Source organism: Bubalus kerabau, chromosome X (genome assembly GCF_029407905.1).
Source record: "Bubalus kerabau isolate K-KA32 ecotype Philippines breed swamp buffalo chromosome X, PCC_UOA_SB_1v2, whole genome shotgun sequence".
Classification (NCBI taxonomy): Eukaryota; Metazoa; Chordata; class Mammalia; order Artiodactyla; family Bovidae; genus Bubalus; species Bubalus kerabau.
In genome coordinates, this window is record NC_073647.1 from 138853383 (window position 1) to 138877049 (window position 23667).

The window sequence follows — 23667 nt, forward strand, 5'->3', positions numbered from 1 at the left end:
CCAAGTTACCATATTAGACTTATTTGCTATTATTCTCTACATTTCACATCATATCCATTTCCTCAGATACTCTGGTCCAAATGGAGGGTGGCTGTCCACTCACCTTATTTTGACTCAGGTAAGCAGTAACTGTTCAACAGTTTTGACTGGTTATTTTTCCTTCTATTTTGTCATTATAAAAACTCAAATCAGGAAAAAAAACATGTTTTGAACTTCCAGGCAGAGGTTACTGTACTTTGTAACCCCTCGGGGTTAGAAACCTCTCTGATCATCAGACTGGGTTAGAAACCTCTCTGATCATCAGACTGAAACCAATGTTCTTAGAATGGGACGAGGACACCTCTATGGATTGTGACAAAGTCGGGGTGGTAGGGGGCGCACACTGATAATGTAACTGAAAGTGCCCCTACTTTTGCTGCAAGAACCATGTCCAGGGACCAGCTGAATCTGAAAACAAATCAGCAGAATGGTTCAGAGAACCAAGAACCCAACGATTTGGGTGAACACATAGTTTTAGTCTATCAAATGCCCTCAAAATAATTCCAGGACCCCACTGTCACCTTAAGCTCAGTAAAATATTCCCTTCCTGGATGCATGATCTTAAAAATGCTATGCAAGAATTCACAGCAGAAAAACATACCATTTTAAGAGAAATAATGAAAAAAAAAAAAAAGAGAGAAATAATGGATAGAGCTAAACTCAGGAAATTCAAATAACTTTCTTCCATCCTTTAAAATAAAGGGAAAAAAAATACCATGCCAAGTTAATAAGTATAGCAGTGGCATTTTATGTCTTAAATTAGGGATAAAAAATATAATTTATTTTATATCTTGTGATACCTAGACACTTTCACAGTCTTCCTCTCAGGCAGATTAACAGGGTACTTATGTATTCCCTCTGCTTTTTGTCATAAGCATACAAGAATCACTTGTCTGCTTCTGGTCTTTCAAAAACTCAGTGTCTTTTAATTTCATGATATAACTCTAGTTCCTCTCCCTAAGACATGCTCAGAGACTCAAACTGTATTATACCTGTTAGATGCAACTGCTCAAGTCATAGGAAACACAAACAAAAGCAGACCCGTCTGTAATAGAATTTTTCTTAAAAAGAAAATGAAACTGCTTAAAATTTACATTTAAAGCCTAATATGTTCTCTCTTAAGCTACATTTCTTTACCAATTTTTTCCCACATTCTTCAATGTGGGATATGTAGCTATCATTTCTTCAGATATCTAACTTTCAAATCTGGAATGCTATTTCACTTCTCTCACCAATTCAGCCCTTAAATTTGTCTCACAGCCAGCCAGTCTTAAATTCATCATGTCCCCTTTATTTTCATTGCTACCACTCTAACAAGCTCTGGGGGGCTTCATCCAGAACCCAGTGGCAATCTTCCAATCAAAAGTTTGAGCCCTTTTTGAATTGAAGAAATTTTCTTCTGTTTCTACACTTCTTCCATTTTCTCTGTTCATTCTTATTAGAATTTCTATTACAGAATGCTAGAACTCCTAAATCTAGCCTCCACATTGCTTTAACCTTTTCTCCTGTATTTTCTATCCTTTTCTATTACATTCTCAGAATCCTTAAACCCTTTCTTCTCAACTAGCTATTTGATCTTCACCCCATCCACTGATTTTTACTTAAAATATGTTTTGGGACTTCCCTGGCGGTCCAGAGGCTAGGACTCTGTGCTTTCAATGCAGGGGGCATGAGTTCGATCCCTGGTCAAAGAACTAATATTCAGCACACCAAGTAGCATGGCCAAAAAGCTTTTTTAAAAAGTTTTAATTTCAAAATAAACTTTTCTTTTTCACAGTAACCTTTTTTCAGTGGATACTGCATCTTCTCAAATATCTCTGAGGATTTATTCTGTACTCTATATTAAAACTGTTCCCTCTGCTGTTTCATTATTCAGTACATTGAATTTGGTGCCTTTCAGACAGATGGTATTACTCAAAAGCATTGTTCTTACAGGTTCTCCACGTATATTTGTGGATGAGGGTCTAGACTACATTCTGATAGCTGGGCTATATTCTGTATTTTCTCAGCCCAAGTGAGAATCCCTGGTTGCCTAGCAATGAACCCAAGTTCTGACCAAAGGATTCCTCTCCAGAATAAGGCCAAGGGAGAGAAAGGAACCATGTAATTGGCCAGGCTTTCCTTTATGGTGGATGAGTATCCCATAGCGCAGGTACTGGAGGTCCAATATCCTCAGGATAGCTATAAGCTACCTAAAGCACTGCCCTTTTAGCTTTCTCCCCACAATACTCACATTGGAATTTCCTATGGATGAATTTGCAATTCAGAAAGCCAAATTTCTGGCATTAGCTCAGGAGGACAACCACTAGAGACATCTATACTGATAAGTAAATGGCTTGGCTTTCCATAACTTTAATTATCTGGTTGTGCCCATGGCTTGCTCTTTTCCTAGGATGTCCCCACTTCTGACACTGGGGATAACACAAAATGACAATTTGGGGATGGTCCTTCCAGTTTTTCAAATAGGGATACATTTCATTAAGCTAAGCTCTCTAGGGCCTTGTCATTGATTCCCAATTGCTTTATGCAACCAGAAATTCATCATATTCTGGACTACAAGTGGCATATCCCTCAGGTTTTCTTTTTTCTTTGCATTTGTATACTTCTTCCTCAATGTGATTTCAAAAGAAAGTAAAAATAAATGTGTGTTCTCTAGTCTATCTTCAAGTCATTATTAATTTGTATGTGTTAAATAAAACAGCATGGAAACATGTAAAAGGAAAAAGAAAGAAAACTATGAGATAGAAATGGAACCAAAAAAATAAATAGTAGTAAAAAGTTACAACTCTTACCAACACCTGACAGATCAAACACTCAAAAAATAAGTAAAGATATATATAAGTAATATTAAGCTAAAAGGTTTAATTCAAATTCCACTAACAGAATATTCTAAACAACCTTGCCACCCTCTGTGTTAAGAGGAAAAAAAAATGCTTCCTGTTGTAAATGTCAGAACCTGTCCTTCCTTGTCCTGTCCTACTCGGAATTCTGTACATTTTGCTCAAAAATTTAATGCCAAGTTGTTACAGATAAGTTTTTTCCATAAAACCATTTGTGCCAATCAGTCATTTCAAGGTTTTTTGGTTAAAGTCTAAGAGTTCAAACTTTCAAAATCTATTAAAATTTTGTCCTAAAACTAACACAACACTGCCTATTAACTATACTTCAATAAAAAAAATTTTCTTTAAAAAAAGCTTTTAAACAGGAAAAAAAAATTAGATGTAAAAATGACAAGTCTTCCTAAAATCATATTTTTCAAAAGCCCCTATTCATGTTCAGATTAAGAGTTGCCAAAATATTAATACCTAAACGTCCACTGACAGATGAATGGATAAAGAAAATGCAATATATAAATACAGTGGGATAGTATTCAGTCTCAAAATCCCATCAGTCAGACTCAGAGAAGCAAAGAGTAGAATGGTGGTTCCCCGGGGTTAAATGGAGATGTTGGAGAGATAATGGTAAAGGACAGAGAGTTCTGCAAATCCTCTATATGGCATAGTATCTATAGCTAACAATACTGTAGTGTACACTTAAAATTTCCTAAAAGGGTAGATCATATGTTAAGTGTTCTTACTATGAAGAAGGAGGTGGTGAAGAGAAAAAGGAAGAACAGGAAGACAACAACAGGATTCCACTAACATGAAATGGGAAAAAAAGGCAAATCCATACAGACAGAAAGTAGACGGGCAGGGGCAGGGGGTGGAAACTGATTGCTAACTGGGTACAGGCTTTCTGAGGTGATAAAAATGTTCTAAAATTACTGGTGATAGGAGGACAACTCAATCTACAAAAAATTCACTGAAGTGTACAGTTTTGAAGGGTGTATTTTGTAACAGCTTTCTCTCAATAAAGTTGTTTAAAAACACAAGTACACCAAATCAAAAACTAGTTCATGTTACAATATGTATTTTTAGATAGGAGACTGATATCAGCATCACTTTATAACAAAAAGAAATGTATTAAAACTTAGGTGAAACACTAGAAGTATTTCTTCTCAAGTCAAACTTAAGACAAGGATGCCCACTATATTACTTAAGATTGTATGGGAACTGATAGCCAAAGCAGTAAGATAATGAAATGCAAGATATAATTATTATTTGAAAAAAATTATATTTATTTACATATGACTTACCGAGGAAATTCAAGAGAATCAACTAAAATCAGAATGAATTCATGAAGTGTGCTGATACAAAATTAATATACTTGAAGGCAAAGGTTTTTCTTTATTAAGACAAAAGTTTTTTTATGCCATAGTTAAAAATGTAAAATACCACTGATAAGAATAACTGAAAACTCTACTAAAGGATTTTTTAAAAAAATACAAAGAAAAATCAATCTTGCTCTTCAATATATTGGATAAGTAATATTAATTCTCTTTGATTACTACATTCAGTTAAAATTCCAACACACTTTTGTTGTAAATCAATTGACCTTATATATGTAGGTCTACTTTCAGACTATTCTGTTCCACTGACCAATTCGGCCTTGCACCCACTATATTAATCATTATAACTTTATAATAAGCTTTGATATATGGTAGTGTAAGTTTTCCAATTTTTTTTTTCAAGACTGGCTTTGCTATTCCAGGCCCTTTTCATTTCCATATAAATCTGATATGGTCTATCAAAAAAAAAAAAAAAACCTGTTGGGGTTTTGATTGGGACTTCATTGAATCTGTATGTCAAAATTGACATATTTATAATATGGACACTTATGATCCATGAACATTGTGTCTCTCTACATTTATTAGCTTGTCTTTCATTTCCTCTCAGTAATGCTTTTTAACTAAAGGTCTTAGTAAGTTGTGCTGGGTTTATTTCAAGGTATTGAATGCTTTGTGATCTTATTATAAATTGTACTACTGCCTTTTAAAACAAAAATATGAAACAATCAATCAACTGTACTGGCTTTTAAATCTGATTTTCAAATTGTTTGTTGTTAGTATAGAGAAATACAATTAATTTTTGTGTATTAATCAACGTCCCCCAACTATAAAGTAGTAAAAGCAGAAATAAATGTCACAGAGATAGTAACACCCCCCAAAAAAATTCCCATAAATTTGAAAGTCTCAGTAATTCAATGGGCAATAGGAAAATTATAAAAATCACAAAACATTTAGAAATAACAAAAAATCAATTCATATCAAATTCGCAGTATCCAGTTACAGTTCAGAATAAATTTTATAGTTTTAAAGGCATTTAACAGTAGAGATTAAAAACTAATGAGCTAAACTTCAAATTAAACTTTTAAAATGTCAGAATAGATGCAAATAAGATAGAAATATTAACCATATGAGCAGAAACAAAAAGGGTCAACAAAAAGAACTATTTTAAAAGCCTTAATATAGGCAAGTTATTGGCAGTACTTAATATAGGCAAGCTATTGGCAATACAAAAAAGGAACAAATTAACGAAATTAGACATTTTAAAGTCATTAGAGAAGACTATATATTTTATACCAATATATTTGAAATGTTATATCTTTCTAGAATACTTTAGAAGACTATATATTTTATACCAATATATTTGAAATGTTATATCTTTCTAGAATACTTTATTTTGTATAAAGAAAACTCAAGAAAAGCCAAAAGACTTATCATCATGAAAAAAACTATTAATCAAAAAACAATTCAGAAAAAAAAGACACCAGGCAAAGACAATTTCACAGATGAATTCTAACTTTCTAGAAACAGATCATCTCTATTAAACACAACTTGTTTCAAAAAGAAATACCCCTCCAAAAAAAAAAAAACCCCACCAAAATATCATTTTTAATAATAAAATATTAGCAGCACTCCATTAAACATTAAAGTACCTAGACAATAATGCCTGTTATCAATGTTTTCATACAAGTCTGTGCTAGAGGCATTAGTCAATGAAATAGAAGAAAAAGAAAACAAAAAACAAAGAGGCAAAAAGTAATCAAAAGAAGAAATGAAACATCTTGATTCACATACACTTATGTATTTAGAAAATACAAACGAATTATAAACTCCCACATTTCACTGAATCCAAAAATACCACCTGTTTTAAGATGCATCCTTGTTCTACCTACAACTAAGGAAAATACACTGTCAATTAAACTGATACTATACTTTAACATCTAGAAATTTCATTTTAGACTTATCAAGACTATTCTTTTAGACTGATTTAGATGTATTTCCATCATAGCCTGTGCATATACAGAAGAAAAAAATAGAAGCAAAAGAAATTGATAGAGGAGTACTCCTAAAACTTCACATTCAGGGTCCTACTCTGGAATGCTCTTCTACTTAAAGCTCTTCAATTTTTCCTAATACTGTCCTCTACCAACAAGAGTATTGGTGATACAGCATTTCACAAAATGTTCCATTATTATCTATGGGATTTTCTTTCCAGTAAAGACACTCACTTCACAATTCCTTCTGCCTTCAGTTGTATTGCTGAGCAAGAAATTACAAAACAACAATCCACATACTCATTTAAGTGATGCATATAAAGACGATAACATCAAGACATGGACAACCATGATTACAGAACACTATCAACTGAAGATCTATGTGACTCTCTGAGGGGGAGAGATGTAAGATGTAATGGAGGGGGGGGAATGTACTTCAGAATCTGTGAAATATAGTAATATGCAAGTTCAACAAGGTTACACTATCAATACATTAAGTCCATAGTACTCCCTATATATCAGCAATAAATAGAAACAATATCTAAAAAATATTCACAATAACAAAAATTATACAAATTTTTTCTAGCAAAAAATCTAATAAAAGCTGTGCAAGACCTTCATGAAAAGCAGTAGAATACAACCAAGACTCAAATCCCAGCTCCACTATTTAGCATATATCTGTATTTATCTATGTATTATTCTGTAAATTTGATGAAAATACAATAAAAATCCAATAGTTTTTCATACAAACCAACAAACTGACCCGAAAATAAAGGAAGGAAAACAGCTTTAAAACTCTGAAAAAGAACACTTATTAAGATTTAATTAGGGAGGAGGGAGCGGGGTTCGGGATGGGGAACATGTGTATACCTGTGGCAGATTTATGTTGATGTATGGCAAAACCAATACAATATTGTAATTAACCTCCAATTAAAATAAATTTATATTAAAAAAAATTTAATTATAAAGCTATCATTGTTAAATCAGTGGTAGAGGTATTATAGTCAAACAGACCAATGAAATCAGAAAAAAGTAGAAACAGATATATATATATATTTGAGTACACGATCAACTTCAAGAGTAGTGTTGCAAATTAGTGAGGAGGAAGGCCAAACTACTCAGCAAATTCATATTAAAAAGATAAAATTAGATCCCTACATCACACAATAGGGAAAAAATTCCAGATGAATTAATGACCTAAATATGAAAAAAGTACAATATCATTTATGACCTTGGGGCAAGGGAAGAATTTCTTGCTGATATGAGAAAACATAAGACATGTATTTAAAAAAAAAAACAAAACTGAGAAAACTGACTACTTTCACATTAAGAAGTCCCACACAAAAAACATTCCACAAACAAAACTAAAAGATTAGCCACAGGTTAGAAAATGGTATTTTCAGTGTGTAAAACTACACATCATTAATATTCAGAATATAAAAAGAATAACCATAAACCAATGAGGAAAAGGCAACAATCTAATAAAATATGGACCAGGGTTAGGCACAAGTAAGTCACAGAAAATTCATACAGCCAATAAATACATGGGAAAAAAAAGTTCAACAACATGAGTAATCTAAGAAATGGAAAATGAAAACAGCAATGAGATACCATTTTTACCCAAAGACTGGAGAAAACTGCAAAGTCTAATCTTTTGGCAGTGGTCTGGAGAAATAGAGGCTCATATACAGTTGGTGGGGATGTCAAATGGAGCACAATTCGACAATTCCCAATAAAAGTGACAAATGCACTGACTCTTGAATGTAGCCACTTAACTTCTACAATCTCAAGAGAGAATAACCCCCTATTACGATGCTCAGGGCCACGTTGTTTGAAATTGCAGAAAACTGCTAACAATCTAAGGGCCCCTCCCTAAGAACAGATAAATAAACCACAGTATATTTACACATTAAAATATAAGTAAAATGAATGAAGTAGATCAGTGGTTTTCAAATTTCTTGGACTCGGGACCTCTTTACACTCTTAAAAATTGAAGACCTCAAAGAGTTTTTGTTTATGTGGGTTCTATCTAGACATGTTTATGTTAGAAATTAAATCCGAGACATCTTAAAAAGATTTATTAGTTCATAGAAAATCAACCCACTGTATGTAAACATGAACAGTGATTTTTAAATAACTATTTTTCAAAACAAAAAAATTGTGAAAAGAGTAGCACTGTTTTACATTTCTGCAAATCTCTTCAAAGACAGGCTTAATAGAGGACAGCTGGATTCCCATAACTGCGTCTGTGTTCCATCTATCATGACATCATGTTTCGTGGCGCCTTTGTACAGTACTTGTGCAGTGCACAAAAGAATGAGGCTGGAAGAATCTCAAGGATCCCTGGGAATTCCTGGAGCACTCTGAGAATCGCTAAACTGGATTCACATACAAGCATGAAAAAAATCTCAAAAAACACTTTACTAAGTGAAAAAACATATATAAAATGATACACACAGTACAATACCATATATGTAAAGTTAAAACACACAAAGCAGTACTTGATATTGTTTCTGGTACATACGGATTAAGACAGTGGTTATTTCTGGCAAAGAAAAGACAGGAACGTGATAGGGAGGCACTCTTTATAATCTGTGACATTTTCTTTAAACACAGAGCAAGTTATGAAACAAATATGTGTAAGATATTTAAGATCTGTTAAATCTGAGCGACACTTGTTTTTTAGCAATTCAGAAATATTTCATAATTTTAAAATTTTAAATATTTTTTCAATCCTAATGGTTCTATTTTCAAGATCATGTAGCTTCCTCAAAATGTACGTCCCTTTGAGTAAATTATAGTTACAAGATTCCTGGATTTTATAAAAAAAAAAAAAAGTTCTTTGGAAAATAATTTGACAGGAATAAGAGGAGACTGGCTATATTAACCCCAGGTTTAAGCAGTGGGGGTTACTCAGCTTATGTGGTATGTCTTACTACATACACCCCTTGGTCAAAGAACACGGTGACTAGACAGATACTTTAATAGTTGAAAACTATCCAACTACATACAATTCTCTGCACCCAATAATTGAGATAATTGTTTTTAGGTAACTGTCTTTACTATGTGCCAGGTAATGCTCTGGGACAAGGATAAATGAGAACCTGTCTCTACAGGTTTAGAAAAGATAACAAAAATATAAATACACAGCTAAAACAGAATAGGTTAAATGCTAAATTAAAACATACCAACACTGCTATATGAGACAGAAGAATAAGCCTGGAAAAATGATGGTGCCATAAAAGAAAGAAAACAAGCTAGAAGCAGGAGTTATTTTAGGGGCTCTGGGTTTAAAGAACAATTTCCCCCCGAATAAACAGTACTGGGCATCTACTATGTTCCAGATAAATTTGGTTTCGGCCATGTTAGACACCTGAATAGAGGTGGTTAATAGGCAACTGGAAATGCTAGATGAGAAACTAGAAAAGAGGGTGGGCATCGTAAAGAGCACCAAAACCACGGGAGAAGATTCAAGAAAACAGCATAGATGACTGACCTGGAGGAAAATCCCATGCCAAAAGACAGAGAAGCACAGAGTTTCTGAAACACAGAACACTTTTACGAGATACACCTGCTGACATGCTGTGGAAAAGTTTCCCAATTTGGGAAGTATCGGATCTAGAAGAGTGGGATGAACAGAAATAAAAGTGCTGGTGAAAGGAAAAACAGCTGAAGTTTTTTTAAGATGAGCAAACCTAGGAATGTTTTTAAGGACAGGGAAAGGCACCAGCAGTTAGAGGGCAATGATGCAAGTGGCAGAACCACACTGACAGAGAGCTCCATCCTTTGGGACCGGTGGATCCCACAGGCAGAGCGTCTGGGCCTGAAGGAGGCCAATTCTTCCTGCAAGCGAAGAACAGGACAGCCTAGGGAGAGACAAAGGAAAAGCTTGAAGTGGCAGGAAGGAAATTCAATTGCTTATATCTGATAGTTGTCTATCTTTCTGGCCTAAGTAAACGATTAGGTAATCTCTTCTGAGGCTGAGTGGTTTAAAGGACAGGTTGAGGAGTTAAAGAGTAAAAAAGAAAAGTCTGGAATTGCCAGTGTACACAAACACAAATGATATAAACAAGGACATCAGTGGCAATAAAAGTCTAGATGGGTTTAGAAAAGAAGTATTTACAAACAGCAATGCGAAAGAAAAGTTTTTCTTCAATACATTATGCGCATGCTTTTTAAAAAAGGCAAACTTGCATCTATCTGAAAGATACACAAATTGAAAATCAACACCTCGTTTATCCAAGATGGCCAGTGTTCCACCAGTTTTAAACCATAGATGTCTGTCCTCTTAACTATACAACTTGAGTCTAACTCTGAATCTTATTCATCCACTCTTGCTATACTGGAACATCCACTGCTGCTGTACTGCATGTGCAGCAATAACAATTCTTTTAGAGTTCTATGTATTTCCCAGTTGTCAAGATACAAAGCAACTGGTTCTTTCAAGTTTACATTTACCTTTACCATCTCAACAACCACAGCCCACCTTAGTATCTTGCTTAAGAGTCAGCCTCCTACAAACGCACTGTCTCACACGTTTCTAACCCATGGCCCTTTACAATCAACATGAGACTCTTTTAAAAAAAAAAATGGGAAAAGTGAAACAACTTTCTAATAAATATTTATGCTACCTATAAATTTACGTTATCATAAAATTCTAGGAAACACATTCCCAAAATGTACATCTAGACCAGTTCAAATATTAATCAAAACATGAGAAGGCTTAGTTTAGCGAACAGCCTTAGTTACCCTCTTAATCAAAAAGGTGGTTCCTCTTACCAAGCAGAAAAATAGGGATTCCAAAAAAGCCATCTGAAGGCTGCTGCCTTTTTAATCATCATTAAAACTGACTTCTTTAAAAATTACCATGGGGATACTTACAGGTTCATTCCTCCTTTTGGTAAAGTAACTCACAGCACTGATCCTGTAATGTTCAACCACGGTAAATGAAAAGCTAGAAGTCCCTCCCCATTGGTTTATTACAGAAATTATAGCAACTCTTGAACAAAAGGTTACTTGAAGTGAGAAATTAGGACAAGAAAAAGGAGCAGTTATCTTTTACAGATTATTTTTTAAAAGTAGCAAAATTGGCTTTACTTTCGAACATTCTTGATAATCATTCCTGTAGTGAAACACTGCTTTTCAAGGTTAACTTGCTACTCTCATATCTCAACTTTGAAACTCTTCTGAGGCCACCGGAAGGTCCAAGAGACTATAACGCCGGGTTCAGGTACGTCATCACTCTTGATACTTGAGGGCTCCCTGGGCCTTTCCCATCAAGTATAAAGCCTCTCTACCTGCAAAGCAAGCTCCATCTACCTTAGCCACCACTCCCCTACCTACACCAGCCAAATTATACACACTCGGTTTTCTGTAAGAAGCGTTCACCCTTGAAACGCCCTTTCCCCACCCCCATCAAACAAAGTCCTACCCATCCTTCAGTAACCTCAAAATGTGACCCAACTTTGCTTTCCTCTGAAACCCCAATAACTGGTTGTACCTTCCCCGCACCACCTCAGTCCATCTCACCTCATCTGCCTCTGAACAACGAACTTCTTGGAGTCGCCGTCTGCACTACAAGAATCTTTTTACTCTTTCGGAGCACCACCTGGCACTGGGCTCCGAGTTCACGGGAGAGTAGAGTATGCAATCAAAACTACTTACAAGGTGGAACTGCACCGTAGAGTTTTTCACATCAAATAGAGAAACTGAATACCATACCAGGCACAGGAACAGCACTGCATCACTTTATGCTGTCCTTTAGTAAGAATATAAAACTTCTGCCCTTTTCTTACTACTGGCGGAAAAAAAAAATGCTACCAACAGATCGCTAAGAGCTTAAATGTATCTTTTCTAGAAAGCTGTTGCCGAATTAATGAAATTCAAACGACTCCGTAAGATTTTTCATTCCTCCGTTTCCGTGCTGTGCAATTTGCATTTTTCCCTTATAGCATAAAAGTGGTTAAGAACTTCTTACCTATCAACTTTTTTTTTTTTTACTCCTTAATTTTTTTACTCGAGAAGACAGTGATTGTTGGAAAACAACTGCATCTAGGGCACCCTAACAGTCACGTGTGACTTCGATGTGATAAAAATTAAAAAATGTCTTGGGGTCTCTTTTGCGTGATGAGTCCACATGCCTGGGCGGCCATCCGTCCGGACGACCCTCAAATGACTACCAGTGCGGGGGAAGGGACCTGAGGGACGAGATGGCACCGGCACCCGGGCGCCAGCTATGGCCGCCTGCGGCAGCTCAGTTAAAATACAGCGGAAGCAGGAGCCAGTCACGGGGCTGCGGGAGGCAGGGCAGGAAGGTGGCGCTGCCGCCGAGCGCCTGGAGCCCGAGCGCCCATCATGGCGGCGAGGGCAATGGCCGCTGTGGGGAGCGAGCACGCCCCCTCCGCACGCACACGCTGCCGTGCCGGGCCTCCGGGACCCGTCACCGGAGCCGCCGCCGCCGCCGCCCGCTCTCCGACCCCCCCTCACGGGCTGTAGCGGAATTTACTCTTCAGACGCCGCCTTCAAGATGGCGGCTCCCCCTCCCAGCAACCCCCTCAACCGTCCCCTGTAGCAGGCGCCGAGGTGCCGCCATCTTGTCCCCCGTCCCCCCCCCGCCCCCCGTCGATATTTACATAGCGAAAATCGGCCCGGCCGGCCTGCGGCCTTCACCTCACGCCTGCAGCCTTCGCCTCCATGCCAGGCCTCACCCCCGCGCGATGCCCCAGGCCGGCCGCGACACCGACCCGGGGCCCCTCGGCCATCTGCAGGGCCACCGGGCAACCCTCCCCCAACGCCCGCCCGTTTGCGGAGCGCGCCTCCGCCGCCGCTCAAGGCAGCCGGGCTCCTCCCCGGGCCTAACTGCGGCCTCCTTGGGGCCTGCTCGGCGCCGCGCGCCACACCGCCCGGCCTAGCGCGGAAGGGCGCCACGCGGGCCGCCGACCAGGCCGGGACCAGGCCCCTGCGCGCAGGCTAGGCCCTACGGCCGCGGCGGCGCCCGGAACTCACCGGACGGGCGTGCGGGCGGGCGGCGACGGTGGCGGGTGCTGCAGGCCGGCCTTTCTCTGGAGCACTGGGCCGGGCTCCGGCTGGTGGGGCGGGCGGAGGGAGGGAGGAGGGGCCGAGTTCGGAGCTGACAAAAAGCGGCCCAGCTCCCCGGCACGGGCCCGCCGTCAGCACGTCACGTCACCGCCCGGGAGAGAGACCCAGGAAAATGCGGAAGGATAGATAGGCCCCCTCCTTTGCCCGGTGTGTCCCCCTGGCGCCCCGGTCGGCGCGCTCACGCTCCGCGACCGGGGAGCCCAGTGGCCTCGCTGCGGCGGGGTCTCCGGCGGCCGCAGTCTCCGTGACAGCGCCCCCCTTCTTTCCACCTCCTCCGCGCTCCCGCCCGCCGCCGCCGCTACACACGCGCCGCTGCCGCCGTCTCGGCCGTAAAAGCCCGCGCGGGGCCGTGGTCTGCCGACCCCGTGGCGAGGCAAGCGGCCCGCAACCGGCCCGGCCGCCCCCCACCATCTCCCGAGGGCCGCGGCCGGCCCCCGGGCCCTCCCCGGAGACCTACCGCCTCTCCACGCCAGTCCTGGCCCAGGCGCCTGCTTGAGTTGTTTGCAGGCCCTCAGACCCCCGCCCGCAGTAAATGTGTTTTCTTCATCCCTGTGGCTGGAGAAAAAGATAAATTTAGCAACCCCCACTATCCCCTGCCTTCGCTTAAAAAAAAAAAAAAAGGCAACTTTGAAATAAAATGAAAATAGACTTGCCAGTCTAAATGGGTGTGTGGGCAAAAGGAGGGGGAGAAGGGTTATCCTAGAGCACGTAACAACCGTTTAATTTTTTCTTTTTAATAAACGTTCAGAGAACCTAATTGATTAGTTTACGGCAGAAAAAATAAAAAGTGTTACGTGTTACATTTTGAAACTTGTTTCGCACATTGCAACGAACAGGAATTTGTAACGTATATTTTCTCTATATCTGTGTTTTACGGTTGGGGAGTCTGAAATATATGTCTTGTGTGATTGTTTCATAAATAAAGAATTTTTCACATTCTTTAATAAATACAGAGGGAGCAGCAGAATGGCGATATGGGTGTTTTTTACAAAGTACTTAAGCCTTTCAAAGTTTAAAGAGACTTAGAAAAATATGTATTTGAGTAAATAAAACATTTATCAACTCCAAAAATGTGTATTTTGCAATTTCGCTACTGAAATTGGTATGCTTTTTTCATAGTGAACCCAAACTATGTTTAAAACTTACTAGTTAAACGATAAATAATGTAGCCTTTACATTAATTCGAATCTGATATGCTTTATTTCTTTGTTCAGCTCACTAAATGTTAAAGATACTTCTAAACAGTAAAGAACACAAAAGTTATAAAGCAAACAGCATATTAGTGTGAAATCTCTTCAAATATAGAGGCCTTCTATTTCAGTATCCCGTGATGACTTTTTAAAACTCCCAGAATGCAATTTGTCCTTTCCTTCAGACTTCTTAAAACTATTAAGTTGCTTTCAAAAAGGAAAAGCAAAGGTACAGTAAGAAGTACTCTCTGAAAATGTACTTGATGGTAAATTTCCTCTCAAGGCTTTAAGCTTGATTTTTTTCAAGCAATTAAATGATAAATGACATGTCATCGTTTATAGAAAATTCCACTGGGCTGAGATACTGACTATTCACAGAAAGGTAAATAAAACTAATATTTTTTCAAGTTTAAAAAAAAGTGAAAAATAGCTTGTATACCCACACTAATATGATTTCAAAATATTGGTAACCAGCATTTAATAGGTACTTTCCAAGGGCCTCCTTTTAATGCTATGACATGTCAAGAATGGGTCTCATCAATCATGTAACTAAGCAACATAGGACAAAACCTAATGTCAATATTCTTGTTCTAGTTCTTCCATAATTACCCTCCAATACTTCTAAGTCCACTAGCACTTGAGGAAAAAGTGTCAAGGAACATAAAAAAGATGTTTGCGCAATTTAAAAAGCCAAAAGCAGTTTAGGTACAGACACTTTTAAAGAGCCTTTTGCCATTACCTTTCATCCATATAAAGACTGTTAGAGGACTTCCCTGGTGGTCCCAGTGGCTAAGACTCCCTGCTCCAGATGTGGAGAAATGGGTTCAATCCCTGGTCAGGGAACTAGATCCCACATGCCTGCAACTAAGACCTAGCACAACCAAAAATAAATATATTTTTTAAAAGACTGTTAACTTTGATGGGAAACAATTGGAAAGGATGGCCGAGTCCTATTAATTATATTTAACAAACCATTATTGAAATCCAACAAAGATTAGTCTGTGGATGATTGTACAGATGAGGTCAGCTATAATCTTTTTTTTTTTTTGCGTTTTTTAAAAAGGTATTTCAAATCCATTTATGGAAAGCTGTAAGAAACAGTTTATGATAAAAATTTCACTGAAACTACATGTAATACAAAATTCTCATGTTATAAAAGTGAAGTCGCAAAGGAAGTATGAACAGCAGAGATCAGAAATTGTTCAATGGTTCGATATTGGGACTTCGCTGGTGGCCCAGTGGCTAAGACTCCATGCTCCCAATGCAGGGGGCCCAGGATCGGGGAACTAGATCCCACATGCCACAACTAAGACCCAGCACAGCCGAAAAAAAGAAATAAATATATTTTTTAAAAAGGAGATTGTTCCATATTGTATAAAACACAAAATACAGGTTGTGAAAATATTCACAGTAGGACCCTGAAGACACCTAAAATCACTGAAAGCATTTGATAATCAAGCACTAAGTGATTAAGCACCTGAAACCTTGCATTTAAGGGACCTACTACAGCCTCTCTTGCACTGATACTTTTTTTAGTTGTTTTAGTATTAGGGACCTAGAGAATTCTGGACACAGGGAGTAAAAAGATGGTGCTTGCCCTTGGGGAACTAAGAATGAGGAGGCTGTGTATGGCTGAATACAAACATTCTTAAGTGCTTTCATTTTCTCACTTAAATAAACACACAATAAAGTGAAATTTTATTTAGGGAGATTGAGAGCAGAACATTTCAAAGGCATATGCTGTGAATACAAACTAGATGGTTTCAAAGCAGTCAAAGGGATTTTGGTTATGTGCTAAAATTTATTTGTTCCTTCAGAGCTGTTAATGTATATCAGATAGTTAAAAGCAACTACTCAAGGTTTTGACAGTGTTTTAATAACTTAACTAAAAATCCCTGACATGTTTATGGGTCCTTGAGCCAGGAATAATACAAGGCCTTTCAATCATCTCTTCAGAAAAAGATTATTCAGAAAAGAAGCTGTTAAAAAAAGAAAATAAGAAGCTGTTGCTTTTCATTTCTCATCACTGACTGACAGAAATCCAAATAAGAAACAATAAATTACTAGCTTATGAGAAATATAGACCTTCTTGAATAAAGCTGTGGTAATTCATTATATTATATCCCAAAGGTTAAAAAAGCATTTACTTTCCCGTAGCAAGAACCTAGTTTTATTGAACTAAGCATGCCCTATAAAAATTTATCATTTATCTGGTACTTGATACTTGTTATACTTAATATGAACACGTTGCGTCATGTTGGAATTCAGCTGACTATAATTAATGCCAAGTAAGAATTTTTACTCTGAATCTTTAAACCAACCTACACAAGGGAAATAATTTTAAAATAAACACTGACTGACAATTAGGTGGTTTTCGAACAGTATTTTTCACACAAATCATTAGTTGAATAAGACAGTTTAATTCCTGAAAATTACTAATAGCTAAATTCTACCTCATGGATTATAAATCACAGGACAAAGCAAACAGATTAGCTCCACTGAAGAGGTAAAAATCAATATATGAGGTCTAGAAACAATAACCAGTAATAATGAGCACCCCAGGCACCCAGACTGGGATCTCTATATATAATTTCCCACTACAGGACCAGGGTTTCTGGGAGAAATGACTGATTCCTGGGCTGGAGCAGAACAGTACAAGATGAACCAGCGATATCTTCTCATGAAAGAAAGCAAAAAAAGAAAGTGTCAGAAGGTCTCAGGAGCCAGTTTTAAAGAGGCTCCAGCTGGCTAAAGATGAAAAACAATTGAATGTTAAAAGAATAATTGCTTTGGATCAAAATACATCAAATATGTCCCTGAGTTTATACTGAGGCTTTTAAAAATGATCACCTAATGGTGATGGTTGCACAACTTTGTGAATATACTAGACACTAGTGAATTTTATAGCATGTGAACTATATCTTGACATCTAAAATATGATCACATTTGGAGAATACTAGAGAACCAACCAGACTTCCCAAGTGGCACTAGTGGTAAAGAACACACCTGCCAATGCAGAAGAAGCAAGAGACGTGGGTTTGATCCCTAAGTTGGGAAGATCCCCTGGAGGAGAGCTTGGCAGCCCACTCCAGTATTCTTGCCTGGAGAATCCCATGGATAGAGGAGCCTGGTGGGCTACAGTCCATAGGGTCGCAAAGAGTCGGACACGACTAAAACAACTTAGCACACAGCCATGCAGAGAACCAACCATTATTTTAAAAACTAGTAAAGGGAAAGATCAAGTATTTATCCTGTATGAACTATACTGAAATAGCCAGAATACTGGAGTGGGTAGCCTTTCCCTTCTCCAGGAGATTTTCCCCACCCAGGGATTGAACCCAGGTCTCCCGAATTGCAAGTGGACTCTTGACCAGCTGAGCCACAAGGGAAGCCCAAGAATACTGGAGTGGGTAGCCTATCCCTTCTCCAACAGATCTTCACAACCCAGGAATCAAACTGGGGTCTCCTGAATTGCAGGCAGATTCTTTACCAAATAAGCTATTAGGGAAGCCCTGTATGAACTATACTTCAAGTTAAAAAAAATAGTTGATGAAGGGAATATTCTTTTAATAGAAGTATCCCTTCTCCAGTGGACCATGTTAATGCAGAGTTCCAAAGAATAGCAAGGAGAGATAAGAAAGCCTTCCTCATTGATCAATGATCAATGTAAAGAAATAGAGGAAAACAATAGAATGGGAAAGACTGGAGATCTCTTCAAGAAAACTAGAGATAACAAGGGAACATTTCATGCAAAGATGAGCACAATAAAGGACAGAAATGGTATGGAACTAACAGAAGATATTAAGAAGAGGCAGCAAGAATACACAGAAGAACTATATAAAAAAGATCTTCTCAACCCAGATAATCACAATGGTGTGATCACTCACCTAGAGCCACACATCCTGGAATGCGAAGTCACGTGGGCCTTAGGAAGCATCACTACGAACAAAGCTAGTGGAGGTGATGGAATTCCAGTTGAGCTATTTCAAATCCTAAAAGATGATGCTGTGAAAGTGCTGCATGCAATATGCCAGCAAATTTGGAAAACTCAGCAGTGGCCACAGGACTGGAAAAGGTCAATTTTCATTTCAATCCCCAAGAAAGGCGGTGCCAAAGAATGTTCAAACTACTGCACAATTGCACTCATCTCACATGCTAGCAAAGCAATGCTCAAAATTCTCCAAGCCAGGCTTCAACAGTACATGAACTGTGAACTTCCAGATGTTCAAGGTGGATTTAGAAAAGGAAGAGGAACCAGAGATCAAATTGCCAACATCTGTTGGATCATCGAAAAAGCAAGAGAGTTCCAGAAAAACATCTACTTCTGCTTTATTGACTATGCCAAAGCCTTTGACTGTGTGGATCACAACAAACTGGGGAAAATTCTGAAAGAGATGGGAATACCAGACCACCTGACCTACCTCTTGAGAAATCTGTATGCAGGTCAGGAAGCAATAATTAGAACTGGACATGGAACAACCGACTGGTTCCAAATTGGGAAAGGAATACGTCAAGGCTGTATATTGTCACCCTGCTTATTTAACTTATATGCAGAGTACATCATGAGAAATGCTGGGCTGGATGAAGCACAAGCTGGAATCAAGATTGCTGGGAGAAATATCAATAACCTCAGATATGCAGATGACACCACCCTTATGGCAGAAAGTGAAGAAGAACTAAAGAGCCTCTTGATGAAAGTGAAAGAGGAGAGTGTAAAAGTTGGCTTAAAGCTCAACATTCAGAAAACTAAGATCATGGCATCTGGTCCTATCACTTCATGGGAAATAGATGGGGAAACAATGGAATCAGTGAGAGACTATTTTTTGGGCTCCAAAATCACCGCAGATGGTGACTGCAGCCATGAAATTAAAAGACGCTTACTCCTTGGAAGAAAAGTTATGACCAACCTGGACAGCATATTAAAAAGCAGAGACATTACTTTGCCAACAAAGGTCTGTCTAGTCAAAGCTATGGTTTTTCCAGTAGTCATGTATGGATGTGAGAGTTGGACTACAAAGAAAGCTGAGCGCTGAAGAATTGATGCTTTTGAACTGTGGTGTTGGAGAAGACTCTTGAGAGTCCCTAGGACTGCAAGGAGATCCAACCAGTCCATCCTAAAGGAAACCAGTCCTGAATATTCATTGGAAGGACTGATGCTGAAGCTGAAACTCCAATACTTTGGCCACCTGATGCGAACAACTGACTCATTTGAAAGACCCTGATGCTGGGAAAAATTGAAGGCGGGAGCAGAAGGGGACGACAGAGGATAAGATGGTTGGATGGCATCACCCACTCAATGGACATGAGCTTGAGTAAACTCCAGGAGTTGGTGATGGACAGGGAGGCCTGGCGTGCTGTAGTCCATGGGGTCACAAAGAGTTGGACATGACTGAGGGACTGAACTGAACTGAACTGAAGAAGTATCCCTACAATATATGAAGAAGACTTGATAGAATATCACCATTTTTCAACCACTAATAAATCAATGGATCTGAACAATGATCATCAATAGCTGCTAACCAGAGTAATATGTATGTTACGCACATGGGTGCTTGATGCATTATTCTCTTTGTGTTTATATTTGAAAATTTCCGTAGCAAGTTTAAAAAACAAACATATATAAACATAGAAGGAAAAAAATTACCTTCAAATTTCAAACCAGACATATGCCTCATGATGGAAATACATAGTGCATTGGTGGAAAAAAATGAAACCTGAACCTAATCAACCCACTAGCTCTCTCTGCCAATTTACAGGAAATAAAAGAACAGAGAAACATATCAATGAAACAACAGGGATGTAATCGATAAAATCTAGATGGTGGGAAACACTATGGGATCTTCTTTCTTCAATAAATAAATTATAAGGCGAAAAACATTGGAGGGGAAACCAACAGATGAGAAAAGAAACAAAAGATATCTCAGTCAATTGAACTGTATGAACTTCATCCGAATCTTAAGTCAAAAGTATTAAAAAAATCAGACAATTAGAGAAATGTGAACACTGACTGGATTGCTATCGACACTAACCAGATAAATGCTGACAGAAACTATTGTTAATCTGGTTTAGGTGTAAAGATGGTGTGATCATATCTTTGAGTCCTTATCTTTTAGAGATACATTGTCAAAATATTTACAGATAAAATGATATGCTGTCAGAGATGGCCTTCAAAGAGGGTGAGTGGAAAAGAGGTTGAGGTTGAGTGGTAGACAGAATTGAAAGAAGATTGCAGTTGAGCAGACAATCGTTGAAGCTGTATGATACACACATGGGTGCTTGATGCATTATTCTCTTTGTGTATATATTTGAAATTTTCCGTAGCAAGTTTAAAAAACAAACATATATAAACATAGAAGGAAAAATATTACCTTCAAATTTCAAAGAATCTTTGGAGAAGGGCAAGCATTACAGATACTAGTTGCTTCTTTTCTCACTTTTCTGTGGACCATATAATACCACTTCTTTTCAAAACAATAAGAACAAGCACTAAAAGAAATAAAATTAGACTACATATTAGGAAAACAGCAATGCCTTTCAAATTTGGAAGGGAACACATTGTTAAAGATGTGAATTCCTGGGCCTCAATTCCTAGAAATTCTTATTTTTAGTAGGTACAGTATACAGCTGAGGAATTTGCAGTTTAACCAGGAGCCCAGGTGATACATAAACAAGTGGCCCACACACCAATAGTACTTTAAGAAATTCTAGCACATTCTTTATTAGCTCTTTGCCCACATTTATAAAAACTTTCTCTTTGAGTATCAAAGAAGTAAAATTGCTGGATGTGGCACATTTTCAGTATTACTTTCCAAAATGACTGTACTAATATACATTCCCTCCAGCAGAAGAGAATTCCCAGTTCCCCATTCCTTGGCCAACTCTTGATGTGCTTGTGCTTTTAAATTTTTGCCAAGAACATAACTATCTTACAGAATGACCTTTCAGCTAGCAACATTTGTTAAAGCAGCTCTTGAAAAATTTTCCACATTTTGAACAAAGACTTCTTTTTAATGACATAACGGCTTTTCACCCCAAAACACATCCAATAAATATGCTAAAAAGAAATGATAATTCAACCTTAACCTTAGAGCAACTACAGGACATTAGAATTATTAGTCAGAGAATCTCATATGGAACAAATTTGAATTGTGCTCTGTGTTAACATAAACCACAAATGTTTTTTGATTGTTTTTGCATACAAACATCAAGCAAATAGAAACAAACAGCCCAAACTGAGAACAAAACAGGAAGAAGCATCTGGCAGAAATGTGGCAAGTTTCGTAATTCTCCAAAAGGTGAGGCGAGCCAAGGACACAGCAGAAATCTGACCTAGTAAAATTAAAGTTTCAATAAAGTGTGAATTGTGCATATAAGATTCCTAGTCCTTGGTAATAGAGCCCCCACTTTATGGTAGTGACATTAAGGGAAATTTCACATGAAGATGAAGTAAGCAGTAAAAAGAACATGACATGATGTGGTCTGGTAAGGAGTCTGGGAAGGATTTTGCTATGAACAATGACTTGTGAGTAGATCTCCCCACTCCAAAAAAAGGACTATGAATAAAAGGGTTACAGTGGCCTGTGCTCTGGAGCCAAGCTTCTCAAATGGGTACACAAATCGCCTGGGAATGTTGTCAGAAAGGCTCCCTGTGATGCAGTGAGTCCAGTTTGGGGCCTGAGATTCTGCATTTCTTACTAGCGCCCAGGCTAGGCCTGCACATCAGGGGTTTGTGGAACCTGCATAGTTGCCCTCGTCCCCATAACTTTGCCTGAAGTCTATCACTGAGAAGTAGTGTATGGCAGGTACCTGCTGGTACTGCTGCTAGAAAGACAGCAGCCCTGGCCCGGGAAACAGGTGAAGCCTTCTCCACAACCACCCAGCATAAAGGAGCTGGCCTTATGTAAGCAAGGAGTTCTGCCGCCTGGACCTTCTGTGGCCTGGGGAGTTGGGGGTAGAACAAGGAAGAAGTCAACCGCTATTGAGATTAACACTGCCGACCACGTCCACGCCTCCAGGAACTCATCAGGCAGAGGAGGACAAAGATAAAGATAGGAAGAACAGAGCGTCAGCCCCAGCACCCAGGGACTCGCTGTTCCCACCAAGGCGTAGGATGAAAGCTTTGAGAAGAAGGTCCTCCTAAGCTGGAGGAAGATCTGTATCTGTGGACTGAAAGAACTCACCAGGGTTTACAGGAAATTAAGTACCTGCCCACAGAGACATTTGGCAACAATGTTTAATAAGGGGCAGGCGGGGGTGGGGAGTGGGGTGGGGGAAGCCCTGCCATCATTCCCGGAGGAGAAAACAAGTCATCATTAATGGAGGGCTTGAGTTCCACACGCCACATGGTACTTTCCATGAATTCTCTCATTTAGCCTTCCAATAAAATGGTGGTGCTGGCTGTTAAGTGGACTGGATTCAGCGACTCGGACCATCTTGTCAGGATCCCTCTGCCCTCCAGCTGCCTCAGCTCTCTCATTGCGCTTGGGAGCAGGCAGGCTTCCCCCAGATGCACAGGCAGCTCTGGGCTCACAGTGTCCCAGCTCAGCTGCCCCAAAAGAAGACAGAGTCCCTCTTCTGGTTTCCCCACAGAAGGACACCGGTTGTTTATGTTCTGTGCTCGCCCTTGGATCCATGACGGTGGGCAAGAGGATGGAGTGAGGTATTCAAGCAGGGGCTGAGGGTACTATGACTAGAAGTCCCACCAGAACTAAAAGGTTAGAGCGAGAAGAAACAGACGAAGAAAAGAGAGGAAGGCTGGTCTGGCTAACAGATCCAAAGGGTCCACGACAGGGAGGTCTAGGAGCTGCCCCACTTTGCCGAGGACAACAGTAAGGATCAGAGAGGATCAGAGAGGTCAAGTCACTTTGCCCAAGGTCACACATCACGGGGCAAGTCAAAGAGCTCTGGTCCGACCGCCACAAAGTGAGGCGGTCGGACCAGAGCTCTTAACCACTGTGCTTGAAGGCAACAAAGCCAGTTTGGTTTCAGACTTCTCTACAATATTGGTTTTCAGAAGAAAATGAAGCAACGGCCCAACTTTTGGGGGAAAAAGACTGTAACTGAAAAGATCTGTGTACTCTGCCAAACTGTCTCCCTCTCTCTCTCTCTCTCTCTCTCACTCACACACACACACACACACACACACTCACACTGTGTGACAGGCACTGTTCTAAGTTCTAAG

At 39.2% G+C, this 23667-nt stretch overlaps 2 protein-coding genes across 2 annotated transcripts in view; one reads left to right on the plus strand and one right to left on the minus strand.

Annotated features, from left to right (window-relative positions):
- ZFX (zinc finger protein X-linked) overlaps positions 1-13704 on the minus strand; it is a 41587-nt gene extending 27883 nt beyond the window's left edge. Inside the window, 1 exon segment of the mRNA XM_055565194.1 lies at positions 13204-13704. The gene's annotated coding sequence lies outside the window, so the exon portion shown is untranslated.
- On the plus strand, positions 12434-13171 carry LOC129640214 (WW domain-binding protein 11-like). The gene is made up of 2 exons (XM_055565429.1): positions 12434-12765; positions 12835-13171. Exons 1-2 carry the CDS (start codon positions 12434-12436, stop codon positions 13169-13171), a joined length of 669 nt encoding a protein of 222 aa, XP_055421404.1.
- Positions 13705-23667: the final 9963 nt, after the last annotated feature.

Bases quoted from the DNA above. Each gene is read 5' to 3' on its own strand.
- LOC129640214 (XM_055565429.1), top strand. From the start codon at position 12,434: ATGGCCGCCTGCGGCAGCTCAGTTAAAATACAGCGGAAGCAGGAGCCA. The intron at 12,766-12,834 runs GTAGCAGGCGCC...ATATTTACATAG, and splicing joins AACCCCCTCAACCGTCCCCT to CGAAAATCGGCCCGGCCGGC.